This window comes from Oreochromis niloticus, linkage group LG9, assembly GCF_001858045.2.
Source record: "Oreochromis niloticus isolate F11D_XX linkage group LG9, O_niloticus_UMD_NMBU, whole genome shotgun sequence".
Classification (NCBI taxonomy): domain Eukaryota; kingdom Metazoa; phylum Chordata; class Actinopteri; order Cichliformes; family Cichlidae; genus Oreochromis; species Oreochromis niloticus.
Window position 1 is genome coordinate 17,181,841 of NC_031974.2, and position 11,882 is coordinate 17,193,722.

Below are 11,882 nucleotides of genomic sequence, written 5' to 3' on the forward strand. Positions count from 1 at the left end.
ATACATGTACACATGCATACACAAACATACACAAAGCTGTGTAAACCAACCATAAATAACCAATCTAAATCTTATATACATAAAATACAAGATGACAGAAATGAAATGAAGTGAAATGAATATCACAGAATGTAAGGTGCAGTTGCAGTCTGGCAGTGGGAGCAGTGTGACAGTTCAACTGTTTAGGAGGGAGATGGCGAGGGAAAAGAAATTGTTCCTATGTCGGGTGGTCCTGGTCTGCAGATCTGATGATGATGGTCTGATGATGATGAAAATAAAAATGTTTTAAGCACTGCGTTTTTGCACAGAATTCATTACATCATAAAACGAGGGTTTAACTCTTTGATTACCGAGAGATGGGATCTGGGGTAATTCCCATAACTTCGAGGGGAATAAACTTCTGCTGTTTTTGACTTGTGCGGGCACCCGTATTTTCTCCTTGTTACCAAGGCAGCCAGGAAGAAGCTGTGAGGGGAGCGGACCGTGAGTGTAGCTATTTGTTTAACCTTCATATGCCAAACTTGGGCGTGTAGGCAGTTTTCGTCTTAGCTAAAACACTTTACTGTGTCGTTTCTTTAGTTTTTACATTAATAAATGACGGCGTTAGGGTGTTGAACCGCTCCAAAACTTAATGTTAACGAAGCTAACTAAGTTCATCTGGATTTGTTGCTATTAGTCGGGTATGCTTAAACCCATTTCGACAATAACTGCAAACGCGTTGCTTTGTCACTTTTTCAGTTCTTCATAATAAATAAAAAAAAATAATTCTAATGCTACCTGTTGCTTTTGTGGAAAGAGCTTAGCTTTTGCTTGTTGTTGTTTTACGAGACGGCCTGGAAAAAAACAACTTAAAGATCAGAAATGCCAGTGACAAACCATCAAACAATGGTTTCCTTAACTGACACTCCATCCCCGCCCCGTCTTTTATTACACAGGAGCAGCTATGAGCATCGAAAAAAGTTGAGCAGTTCTTTTTTTCCAACTTATTTGGCCACCATGGGCACCGCATCCTCTATGGTGAGCCCAGGAGAGGTGATCGAGGACGGGTATGGAGGTGAAGGCGGGGAAGCCTGTGAGATACCCGTCGAGGTGAAGCCCAAAGCCCGACTACTGCGCAGCTCTTTCCGCCGAGGACCTCGTGTGATTGGGGCCAGTTTCAAATCCACAGCATCTGTGGATCTAGAGTATGCTGCAGAATATGAAAGACTCCGTAAAGAGTACGAAATCTTCCGTGTCAGCAAGAACAACGAGATCTCATCCATGCAAAAGAAGGAAGCAAAGCTGGATGAGGAGAACAAGAGGCTGAGAGCCGAGCTGCAGGTGAAAATGAACAAAATGCACAAGGCTTATTCTAACCTCACTGAACAAGTTGTGGGCGTTTGGATGATTTAATGTTATGGTGGGATGCTGTTATTTTCAATGTCACTACAGGCTCTGCAGAAGACCTACCAGAAGATCCTCAGAGAGAAAGAGAGTGCTCTTGAGGCAAAATATCAAGCTATGGAGAGGGCTGCCACATTTGAACATGACAGGGACAAAGTAAAACGTCAGTTTAAGGTACATCATAGATCAATGCCAAAGTTGGTATTATTATCAGATTGATACTAGTGATCAAACATCCTCAAACAGTGCCCACTATGAAAAATGTCTGAATCTTTTTGTGTTGACTAGAACATCTATTTTATTTATAGCTTATAGAACATTTAAACAACAAAAGCTGACCCAAAGTGCTTTACAGACAGGCACATTTACATTCCAGGTCTCAAAAAAAAACAAAAAACAGTTTCAAAATATATGAAAAGATGAAAGGTGTGTTTTGTAGCGTTAAGTAATTATTGTGAGAAAAGTAAATATCTTAGTCTCAGTGTTTCAGTAGTCATTAGAATGTGTTCAGAATTTGCAAATCTATTGACACATTGCTCCCTGCTACATAATCTGGCTTTATAGGTTAAAAGTATCAGAAATACTGGCCCTGTGTGTACTTGGTATCGGATCTGTACTAAAATTTGCATTTTCCCACAGCACTAGTACACCGCATCATGCCTCATTTCACAAGAGGATAAAAGTTCATCCTCATACCTCACATGTCTTTTTTTTAACAGTCATCAACAATAAACAAGCATAAAATGATCAAATTTGAAGTAAAAGTCAGTATGATAGGATCCATTCATCTTAGTTGACCCAAAATTTTGGCTCTGGTTGTCCAAGCCTTGACACAGCTCTGTGCCCCACAGTTTGAGAATGATTGTGGCATTGCATTCTTTTTAGTATTCACATTTGCAGCTTTAACCTTTTGGCAAAATCACCACCAGATTTTCCGGGAGACAAAAGAAAAGGAGATACAGGATCTCCTGCGTGCTAAAAGGGACTTGGAAGCCAAACTTCAACAGTTACAGGCTCAGGGCATCCAGGTTTATGACCCAAATGACTCAGATTCAGATGACAACCAAACCACTGTCACTGGTAAGACAAAAATTCACGCTATTGGGGACTTTCTGTTATTAAGCCGTTAATCTGTTCTGCATAACCTTTCCTGTTCAGGAACACAGGATTCATTTTCTGTTAGCATACCTCATGTTTAGGCTTTTATTTCTTTATATGATGATAAAACACCACAATGATTTATTAAATGTCTTCAGCTGCAGGAACACAGTGCGAGTACTGGACTGGCGGTGTGCTGGGAAGTGAGCCCTCTATGGGCAGCATGATGCAATTGCAACAAACATTCAGGGGACCAGAGTTTGCACACAGTTTAATAGATGTGGAAGGGCCCTTTGCTAATGTGAGCAGAGGTAAGGAAACTTTTGGAGGGAAGAGTCTGTAGAAAGAAGAGTGATATTATGATCTGGACTGCAGTCATTGCATATGTGTGTCCCATTGTGGCGCCAGCAGCACTGGAAAATTAATTCTACTTTCTGAGAAACTGACCTCTAGATGACCTAGTTATTATGATTTTTTTTATTAACATCATTCTGTTTGCATGCAGGTATTTTTGAAGCACACTTTATCTTCATGGGCATGACTTGTATATTTTACCATATGTGTCTGTCTTTGTCAGATGATTGGGATGCTGCTGTGGCGAGTCTGTTGCAGGTGTCACCCCACGTTCCCCAGGCCTTGTGGAGCAACACAGTCCGCTGCTACCTGATCTTCACCCAGGAGACCAAAGCTGAGCTGGATATTTTTATAAAGGTCGGTAAGATGAGCACTGTAAAAACTGTAAATATTCTGTTTTCATGTGATGTTGTTGTACCACTATAATGCTGCCCACTTTTACGTGGCTGTTTCTTGGACATGGCTTAAAGTAATAAAGAGATAGGACTGTAGCGTTATATTATGAAAGGCTGAACTAAGCTAAGATAAAAATGAATGACTCGATAAATATGCCAATAAAATCATTATTTGGATTTTTTTTCTTTTTAATTTTGGACATTTTGTATTCCATTAAGTCAGATCCACTCATAGAAGTTTAATTAATTCAAATTAAAAGAAAAAACAACAACTTGATTTTATCTTTGAGAAAATCTGTGTGTGGGATCGTGGGTTTAAAATGGCAGTTTTTGTGAAAAATACCTTTAACCTTATTATATCCTTCTACCTTATTATTAATCAGGTCTGGGAAAACTGTGCTTAATGTTTTAATTGCAGAAACACACCTCTGTATTGCGGCGAATATGTGAGAGTCTAGGCCATTTCTACCTTAATGTCTTCTTCCCAGAGGAGAATGCGGCTTCATACGCTGTAGAGCGCAAGCAGGAGATTGAAAGGAGCTCTCTGTGTGTTCTTCTTCTCAAATCTACTGTCCCTAGGTATGGTGAGTTTAGGAAATTGATAACCTTATAATAAAGTTTGCACACAAATTTTTTTTTTTCCAGAGATTAATGAAGGTTTTTGTTTTATATTTATGCATAATACATTGCCGTAGCTCTGTGGTGGAGGATTGTGAAGAGGCTTTTGTTAAGAATCCAGATGGCCGTCCATTGGTGCTGTACCTTAGGACCGAAGAAGATCACAATTTAAATGGACCCATCAGGCAACTGCTCGAACGGGTCAATGCTGCAGACAAGGCTGCTAAAATCAAGGTACTTATATGGTTAATAATTTTAGCAAAGTTTTTTTAGTTTCAACCCATTTCATGCAATGCATCAGTATAAATAAAATAATAACTGTGGAGAAAAAGCAGATATTTTTCTGATTATTGTCTTTAAATGCAATCTAATACTGTGTCTGTCCCAAACCTGTTTTGAACATTACTAGGTAGTGGATCATAGTGGCTCTGCAGAGGAGGGGGCCAGCCTGATTTATGCTCAGCTAGAGAAAATCATCAAGCAGGTACAGACTGTCATTTAACATCCTTATTTTTATCAATTCACAAAGCTTAAAGTCTATGGTATAAGAATTAAAACTGAAACCTTTTTTTGTCTGATTTTTCTTCTTTCCTGCTTCGTCCAGGAGTTGCTGGGTCTTGAAGTAACAGATGTTGAGTCTAAGGACTCTGGGATGGACGAGGGGTGCGAAGAAGACTCGGGAGATGTGCTGTGGGACCTACATGATGAGCAGGAGCAGATTGAGGCCTATCAGCAGGCTTGTAGCGGCACCACCTCACAATTAAGCTTCCAGAAGGTACTTCAGTTCTTATTGATCCCTTCAACCTTATGATTTTGTCTTCAAATCCTACTTTTCATTGATATTACTAACGCTGTGATGCATCACTGACCTCAGTATATAGATCGTTTGAATGACATGATAGCTGCTCCTCCTCCAACACCACCTCTCCTGGTATCTGGGGGTCCAGGCTCAGGAAAATCGCTTTTACTCTCCAAATGGTAAGAACTAATTTCTTCAGTTAATTATAATGTATACGTCATGAATTCCTCTTAAATAAAACTGTTGTAAGTCTTTAATAGGTTTCCAAACTTTTAAGCAGCACATTTAGAAATTTTACAAAGTAATTATAACCGTTCAACCTTCTCTGTTTTCTTTGTATTGTTGTAGGGTCTTTACCTTAAAATATAAAGCGCCTTGAAGAAACTGTTGTTGTGATTTGGCGAAATATAAATAAAACTGAATTGAATTGAACTCTCCAATCACTTCAGGCCAACACTCTTGCACCCTTGGAAAAAAGAATCTTGTTTTATATTATATATTAAATGGACAAGTATGTTCTTTCTACTGATCTGGAATATTCTGGACCCTGTGCATGCTTTGCCTGCTTTGCTAATTATTTTTGAATTACCTTCAGGATCGAGCTCCAGCAGAAACAATCCCCCAACACCTTGTTTCTGTATCATTTTGTTGGTCGCCCACTTTCAACAAGCTCAGAGCCGGTTCTCATTATCAAACGCCTCACAGTTAAAGTAAGGGATATCTCTGATTGCTTCTTGTTAATGCTTTCTTCCACTGATGACTCTGCATTATTAAACTACTGAAAGAAACAGTTTTTATTTCTGTCTGTTTTCAAACAGCTGCTGCAGCACTTCTGGTCCATTTCCGGCTTATCCATGGAGCCCAGTAAGATCTTAGAAGAGTTCCCCCGCTGGCTTGAAAGACTGTCAGCGCGCCATCAAGGAAACATTATCATCATCATTGACTCCATTGACCAAATACAGGTTAACAGCCTCTACAAGTATATAAAACTCAAAATTCAACTCAGCTGGGTTCACTCTCTCTGCTGTATATTTTTGTCTGTACTACTGTTTGTCCCCTTTTGCTCTAGCAAGCAGAAAAACACATGAAGTGGCTAATTGACCCTCTGCCTGTCAATGTCAGAGTGGTGGTGTCTGTCAATGTAGAGACTTGTCCTCAGGCTTGGAGGTAATACACACTCAGTGAATTCCCAGTATCCCAGTATTGGTCAAAATGGCTATTCATATTCTTTTCTGCAACTTTGTGTATTTAGGTTGTGGCCCACACTCCACTTAGACCCACTGAGTCCCAGAGAGGTCAGGAATATAGTCAATGCAGAGTGCCAGAGCATGGATCTCAAACTTACTAGGGATCAGGTCAGTTGTGACCCCTTCACAAGGTCCCTCAAAGACATTTAAAAATCCTTAGCAGCAGTATGTTTTTTAAAAGATTGTGACACCTGAATGTGTGTATTTTGTTTCAGGAGAAGAAGCTGGAAAGGCACTGTCGCTCTGCATCGACATGCAATGCATTATATGTCACACTACTGGCAAGGATGATCACCAGGTTCACCACTTCTGCTTTCACAATTATAAATACATTATAAAAAATATATAAAGGAGTAAATGAATGGAAAAAAAATAAAAACCTTCAAATCCAGCATGTATACTCTGCAGAGCCTGTTTGGCCCTTTTTAATTATTTTAATTTTAATTGTTCGCTTCGCAAAGTAGTAACTTTTTAAAATATATATACACCTCTTTTTGAATAACTTAGATTTTGTTTGTTTTGTTTTGTTGCTTCCTAACAGTAGATCCTGTGGGTTGCTGGAGAAGAGCCTGGAGCAGTGTCTGCAGTGTCAGGACACCATGTCACTTTACCGCCTGGCACTCAAAATGACATTGAACTCTCTCAGCACGGACAGAGAGCGCCACATTATGAGAGAGGTGACTTAAACACAGATTTTCCCGTCCTTATTGCTTTTAGTTTGAAATATGTGTGTAATTTAATTTGGCATCAGAGAAACACATACCCTTTCTGGTTTTAATGTGAAAGTGAAATTTTTTCTTTATTTGATTTTTTCCCCAATGTGTAGCAGAGGAATAGGTGATTGTTTTTTGTCTGCCTTTAGATACTGGGCCTTGTATGTGCCAGCCATAATGGAGTGAGTGAATCAGAGGTACTAGATCTTTTCCCAGAGGTAGAGTTGCCTGTCCTGTCCTCTCTGCTGTACCTCTTAAACAGACTCTGCATTGTAACACTCCGTTGTGGACTCATCAGGTTTCAACATCTACAGGTAATTAGGCTTCTTAGTCGGTAAAATTATACAGCAGCATCAATTAAAACAAAATGCATAATAGAATTTTGCTGCAATTTTGCAGTTTTCATCTTTCTGTGTTTCTGACAGGCCTGGGAAGCTGTGAGGCTAGAGTTTCTGGCTGGAGGAAGTAGCTCCACCACTTATAGAGAGAAACTAATTCATTACTTCAACCAGCAACTCAGGTCCTGCAGAGATCCACACAACTCAGACTGCTCTGTCAGAACAACTCATATCGATGTATATGTGTGTGTGTTTTTAGCCAGGACCGAGTGACGTGGCGTGTCGCAGATGAGCTTCCCTGGCTGCTCCAGCAGGAGGAGGACAAACCTAAACTGCAGCTCAGCCTCTTGAACTTGTTTGTCTCTCAAAATCTCTACAAGAGGTACATGTTAGTGTTGCCTGAAAGCATGCATACATACGAGGCATTGTCACAAAGCCTGATGCATTTCTTCAGCTACTTTGCCAAAGATGTGCGTTTTCTTTTTTAGGGGTCATTTCTCTGAGCTCTTGGCCTACTGGCAGTATGTCGGCAAAGACAAAAGCTCCATGGCCACCGAGTATTTTGACTCTCTGAAGCGCTACGAGAAGAGCTGCGAGAGTGAAGACAGCATGACCAGGCTCGCAAATCTGTATGAGACTTTGGGACGTTTCCTCAAAGATCTGGGCCTCCCTAGTCAGGTAGGGTGAATGGCTGTAATATTAAAAACACTATGTTTATTCCTCACCACACATCTTTTCCTGCCTAGTCTTAAAAGGCTTAAATTTTGCCTACATTGTCTGTCTTTAGAAGTCTAATCTTTTTTTTTTTTTTCCTGCTAAGAATGAGCTCATGGTAATTGTGTATATATCTGATTCTGTTTATTTTTTATTTGTTTAGGCTGTAGCACCTTTACAAAGGTCTCTTGAGATTAGAGAGACAGCCTTGGATCCAGACCATCCCAGTGTAGCTCGCTCTCTGCACCAGCTGGCTGGAGTTTATGTCCAATGGAAGAAGTATGGAAATGCTGAGCAGCTGTACAAGCAAGCCCTTGAGATAAGCGAGAATGCCTACGGCGCCGAGCATGCCAGTGTGGCTCGAGAACTGGAGTCACTCGCCATGCTCTATCAGAAGCAAAACAAGTAAACAGGACTCTCTCGGGGCTAATGTTATGAAATTGCCGTTAATAGTTGCAGGTGTTTCAGTCAGGCTATATCTTCATTAAAGACAAACACCAGCTGTTGTGATTATTAAAAAAAATTTCAAATCACACTCTCCCAAGTCAGGATTCAATTAAAGAGACACATTTAACAGCTAACACCTGGTGCTTTTGTTCAGGTATGAACAAGCGGAGAAACTGAGGAAGAGGTCTGTGAAGATCCGTCAGAAAACTGCTCGACAGAAGGGTCATATGGTGAGTGTCGTTCTCAGATTCCTACACACTTAGTCATACTCCTTTAATGAGAGATATTGGATGTCTTTTGTCTACTCCTCCTTTCAGTATGGCTTCACTTTGTTGAGGCGGAGAGCCCTGCAGCTGGAAGAGCTGACCCTAGGAAAAGACTCTGCAGACTGTGCCAAAACTTTAAATGAACTGGGTGTTCTTTATTACCTCCAGAACAACCTAGAGTAAGGAAACAGCACCTAGCATGTCCACAGATTTTGCTATATAAGATTATAGATTCTCAATGCCCTCAATGTATAGTTCCAGTCTAGTACCTGTACTTCAAATGATCAGTAATGTGTTTTAAAAAAAAAAAATTCCATCAGCACAACTAAAATCCTTCTCTTTGCCCTCACCAGTGCAGCCAAGGTGTTTTTAACCCGCTCTTTGGAGATGCGCCAGCGGGTCCTTGGTCCTGATCACCCGGACTGTGCTCAGTCACTCAACAACCTGGCTGCACTGCACACTGAAAGGAGAGAATATGAAGCAGCTGAGGACATGTACGAAAGGGCTCTAGACATCCGCAAGAAAGCCTTGTCTCCTGACCACCCTTCTCTGGCATACACACTCAAACACCTTGCCATGCTCTATAAACGCAGAGTAAGACAAATGGCACTCACATGATACTTTCTGTTGATGTTGTCTTGAATACGCAAATGATTTCACTTCATGTGTTTTGTTCAGGGGAAACTGGAGAAGGCTGTTCCACTTTATGAGCTGTCGCTGGAAATCAGGGAAAAAAGTTTTGGCCCCAAGCACCCCAGTGTAGCCACCGCACTGGTCAACCTGGCAGTAATCTACTGCCAACTGGTGAGACGTACCATGCTTCTGTTGTCTCAACTATGTACTGCAGAATTGCATACCTCAATAAAATAAGGGATCAAGTTTTCATTTTACTTAAGGAACAATAGCTATATCCGACTTTCAAAACATTACATTAAGGAAAATGTAAATCAAAATAGATTATTATGAACATTTATTCACAAAATAAAAGTACTTCTTGTACATTATACATCAAGGCGATTGGCAACAGTCAAATCTTTTCTTTCTAGGCAGCACGCTGAAAGAGTGATCGATGCTTTTATTTCATCCCGTCTGAACTTCTGCAACTCACTTTATGTGGGAGTCAGTCAGTCGTTGCTCTCGTATCTGCAGCTGCACGACTGATAACAGGAAATCGTAAAAGACGGCATATAACCCCTGTCCTGGCCTCACTGCATTGGCTGCCCATGTCTTCTAGAGTTTATTTTAAAATTCTTATGTTTGTTTTTAAATGTTTTCACAATCTTGAACTGCCTTATCTCACTGAGCTGAGCTTCTCCATCCCTACACACCCCGTCAGTCTCTTTGGTCAGCTGGCCAGCTGCTCCTAAAAGTACCGAGATCTAAAAAGGAAGCTCAGAGAGGACAGGGCTTTTTCTATCATGGCTCCTAAATTATGGAATAACTTGTCCTTGCATGTTAGAGAGGCCCCTTCACTGTCCACTTTTAAAACACATCTTAAAACCCATTTTTATTCTTTGGCCTCGGTGAGATTTAGTTTTTCCTGTAATTACATTAATTATTAATTAATTATTTATTTCACTTTTTTCGTTTTTGTGTTTTTTTATTTATATCTTATGAATTTACATTATTTAGTTCCACTGTAAAGCACTTTGCATCAGCTGTGGTTGCTTTAAAGTTCTTTATAAATAAAGATGATGATGATAATGATGCCTTATATGGGATTTTTACAGTTACAGTTGTGAGTAACTGTAACTCTTGAGTACTGCATCTTAGAAACAGCTGGTTAAATATTTAAAACTTTATGTTTATTCTTTATGTTGTGATCCTATCTAATGTTATATTTACATTTTTTACTCTCACAATAATAAATGTAAAAAGTACAATTTTCTTCCCCCCTCAACATATTATGATGCACATAGAATGAGTATGTAAAGCAGTAATCGTAAAATAAAGGCAGGTAAGGGTAGTTACCTCTGCTAGCAAGTAAATTACTTATAATACGCATATTTAACTTATATGGAACCAGTGAATTTAAATGATTTGTATAAATTTTTATTTGTCATTCAACTGACTGTTGACATTTTAGGTTATGCAGAGCAAAACTAACTGTGATTTCTTTTGTGTCTTTGGCAGAAGAAGCACAGCGATGCTTTGCCCCTTTATGAACGAGCACTGAAAATCTACGAGGACAGTTTGGGTCGCTCTCATCCACGGGTTGGGGAGACCCTGAAAAACCTGGCTGTGCTAAGGTACATTAGTGAGTGAGATTTAGCAAAAGTGTAATTATGAATAATATGTTATTGGTTACGTTATAAATTTTATTTCTTAATTTACATTCCAATCTAGCTATGAAGAGGGTGACTTCGAGAAGGCAGCAGAGCTTTACAAGCGCGCAATGGAGATCAAAGAGGCAGAGCCATCATTAGTGTGTGGTAACGCCCCATCTCGCCATTCCTCCAGCGGAGATGCTTTTAGTGTGAGAGGACCTGCTCCCCTCCCACATGCTCAGAGGTGACCCTGCCTAGTTGTACTTTGCAGCTGATTAGTAATGGCTGTTTGGACAGCTCTAACTATTATACAGTGTTACTGAAATCCTTTGATTTTACCAAAACTAATTTACAATTCTAGTCATCACATGCATCACATGTGGTTGAAGGTACATAGTGTACCTGCCAAAAGGAATGTGAAGTTTACAGTATTCATGTTTAAAACCTGCATATCTGCCAGTGGTGTTTTGCATGCAGTCATGTGTAATACACTTCAGAAATCAGTTCTTTAACAGGCTTTAAACTCAGGTTTACACTACACTAAACTCAAATTTCAGCTTAGCCTAGATTTATTTGTGGGTATGAAGTCACTCCAGCCATAAAAGCATGCTTAATTATGACCAACATCGTATGGCATAACAGGTTATATTATTATATTCACATTTTAAATGTTAGTTTTTCAATCTAGGCATTCAAATTATTCCGTGTGAATCATGCTAAACACCCAGTACAAAAAGCCGTTAGTGAGAACATGCAGAAGAACAAATATTAGAACGTGAACTATCTCCTGATGATGATTAACACGACTGTCAGATCCCAAGCACTTTTTGTTTTTAAATATACATTGTTTACATTATGAATTTTATATATATTTTAACGTTTGTTACATACAATGCATATCCAACAGTGTTTTGAGAAAGGCAAACTTGGACCATTAAGTAAAACACATGTCTGAAGAATCATTATCTGTACCTGATTTAAGGCTGTGTTTATGCAAAATTAAGTGCACATGCATTTATTCATTTATTCAAAATATTTAAAGGTTTTTACCAAAGACATCACTGTGACATATAAGGCTTCAGGTACAATACATTAAGGCCAAAAGGGACACATTGTACCAAAACCTATTGTCTTGCCACGTATACAAGATACAAAACGTTTTTACTGCTTGCATCTCTTCATGTATTAATACCATGTTAATAACATCTGTAAAAGCTGTATAGGAAAATAACAATAAAGTCCA

The 11,882-nt window shown here is 39.5% G+C and overlaps 1 protein-coding gene across 2 annotated transcripts; it reads left to right on the forward strand.

Annotated features, from left to right (window-relative positions):
- The first annotated feature begins 432 nt into the window (after positions 1 to 432).
- nphp3 (nephronophthisis 3) lies at positions 433 to 11,878 on the forward strand. 2 transcript variants are annotated; one of them, XM_005448901.4, is made up of 28 exons: positions 433 to 483; positions 936 to 1,320; positions 1,432 to 1,557; positions 2,313 to 2,463; positions 2,640 to 2,792; positions 3,059 to 3,192; positions 3,649 to 3,809; positions 3,926 to 4,082; positions 4,258 to 4,332; positions 4,453 to 4,623; positions 4,723 to 4,826; positions 5,243 to 5,357; positions 5,466 to 5,609; positions 5,717 to 5,814; positions 5,900 to 6,002; positions 6,110 to 6,192; positions 6,436 to 6,571; positions 6,757 to 6,921; positions 7,033 to 7,127; positions 7,205 to 7,327; positions 7,434 to 7,623; positions 7,823 to 8,064; positions 8,261 to 8,336; positions 8,424 to 8,551; positions 8,726 to 8,966; positions 9,051 to 9,176; positions 10,506 to 10,621; positions 10,719 to 11,878. In XM_005448901.4, exons 2-28 carry the CDS (start codon positions 997 to 999, stop codon positions 10,885 to 10,887), a joined length of 3,906 nt encoding a protein of 1,301 aa, XP_005448958.1. In that variant the 5' UTR covers positions 433 to 483; positions 936 to 996; the 3' UTR covers positions 10,888 to 11,878. The 2 variants fall into 2 exon arrangements, with proteins under 2 accessions (XP_005448958.1, XP_025766336.1); XM_025910551.1 differs by lacking the exon at positions 433 to 483 and adding an exon at positions 498 to 680.
- Positions 11,879 to 11,882: the final 4 nt, after the last annotated feature.

Coding starts and splice junctions, on each gene's coding strand:
- nphp3 (XM_005448901.4), top strand. CDS start 997: ATGGGCACCGCATCCTCTATGGTGAGCCCAGGAGAGGTGATCGAGGAC. Junction 5,610..5,716: donor ACTCCATTGACCAAATACAG/GTTAACAGCCTC, acceptor CTTTTGCTCTAG/CAAGCAGAAAAACACATGAA. Junction 6,003..6,109: donor TCAAACTTACTAGGGATCAG/GTCAGTTGTGAC, acceptor ATTTTGTTTCAG/GAGAAGAAGCTGGAAAGGCA.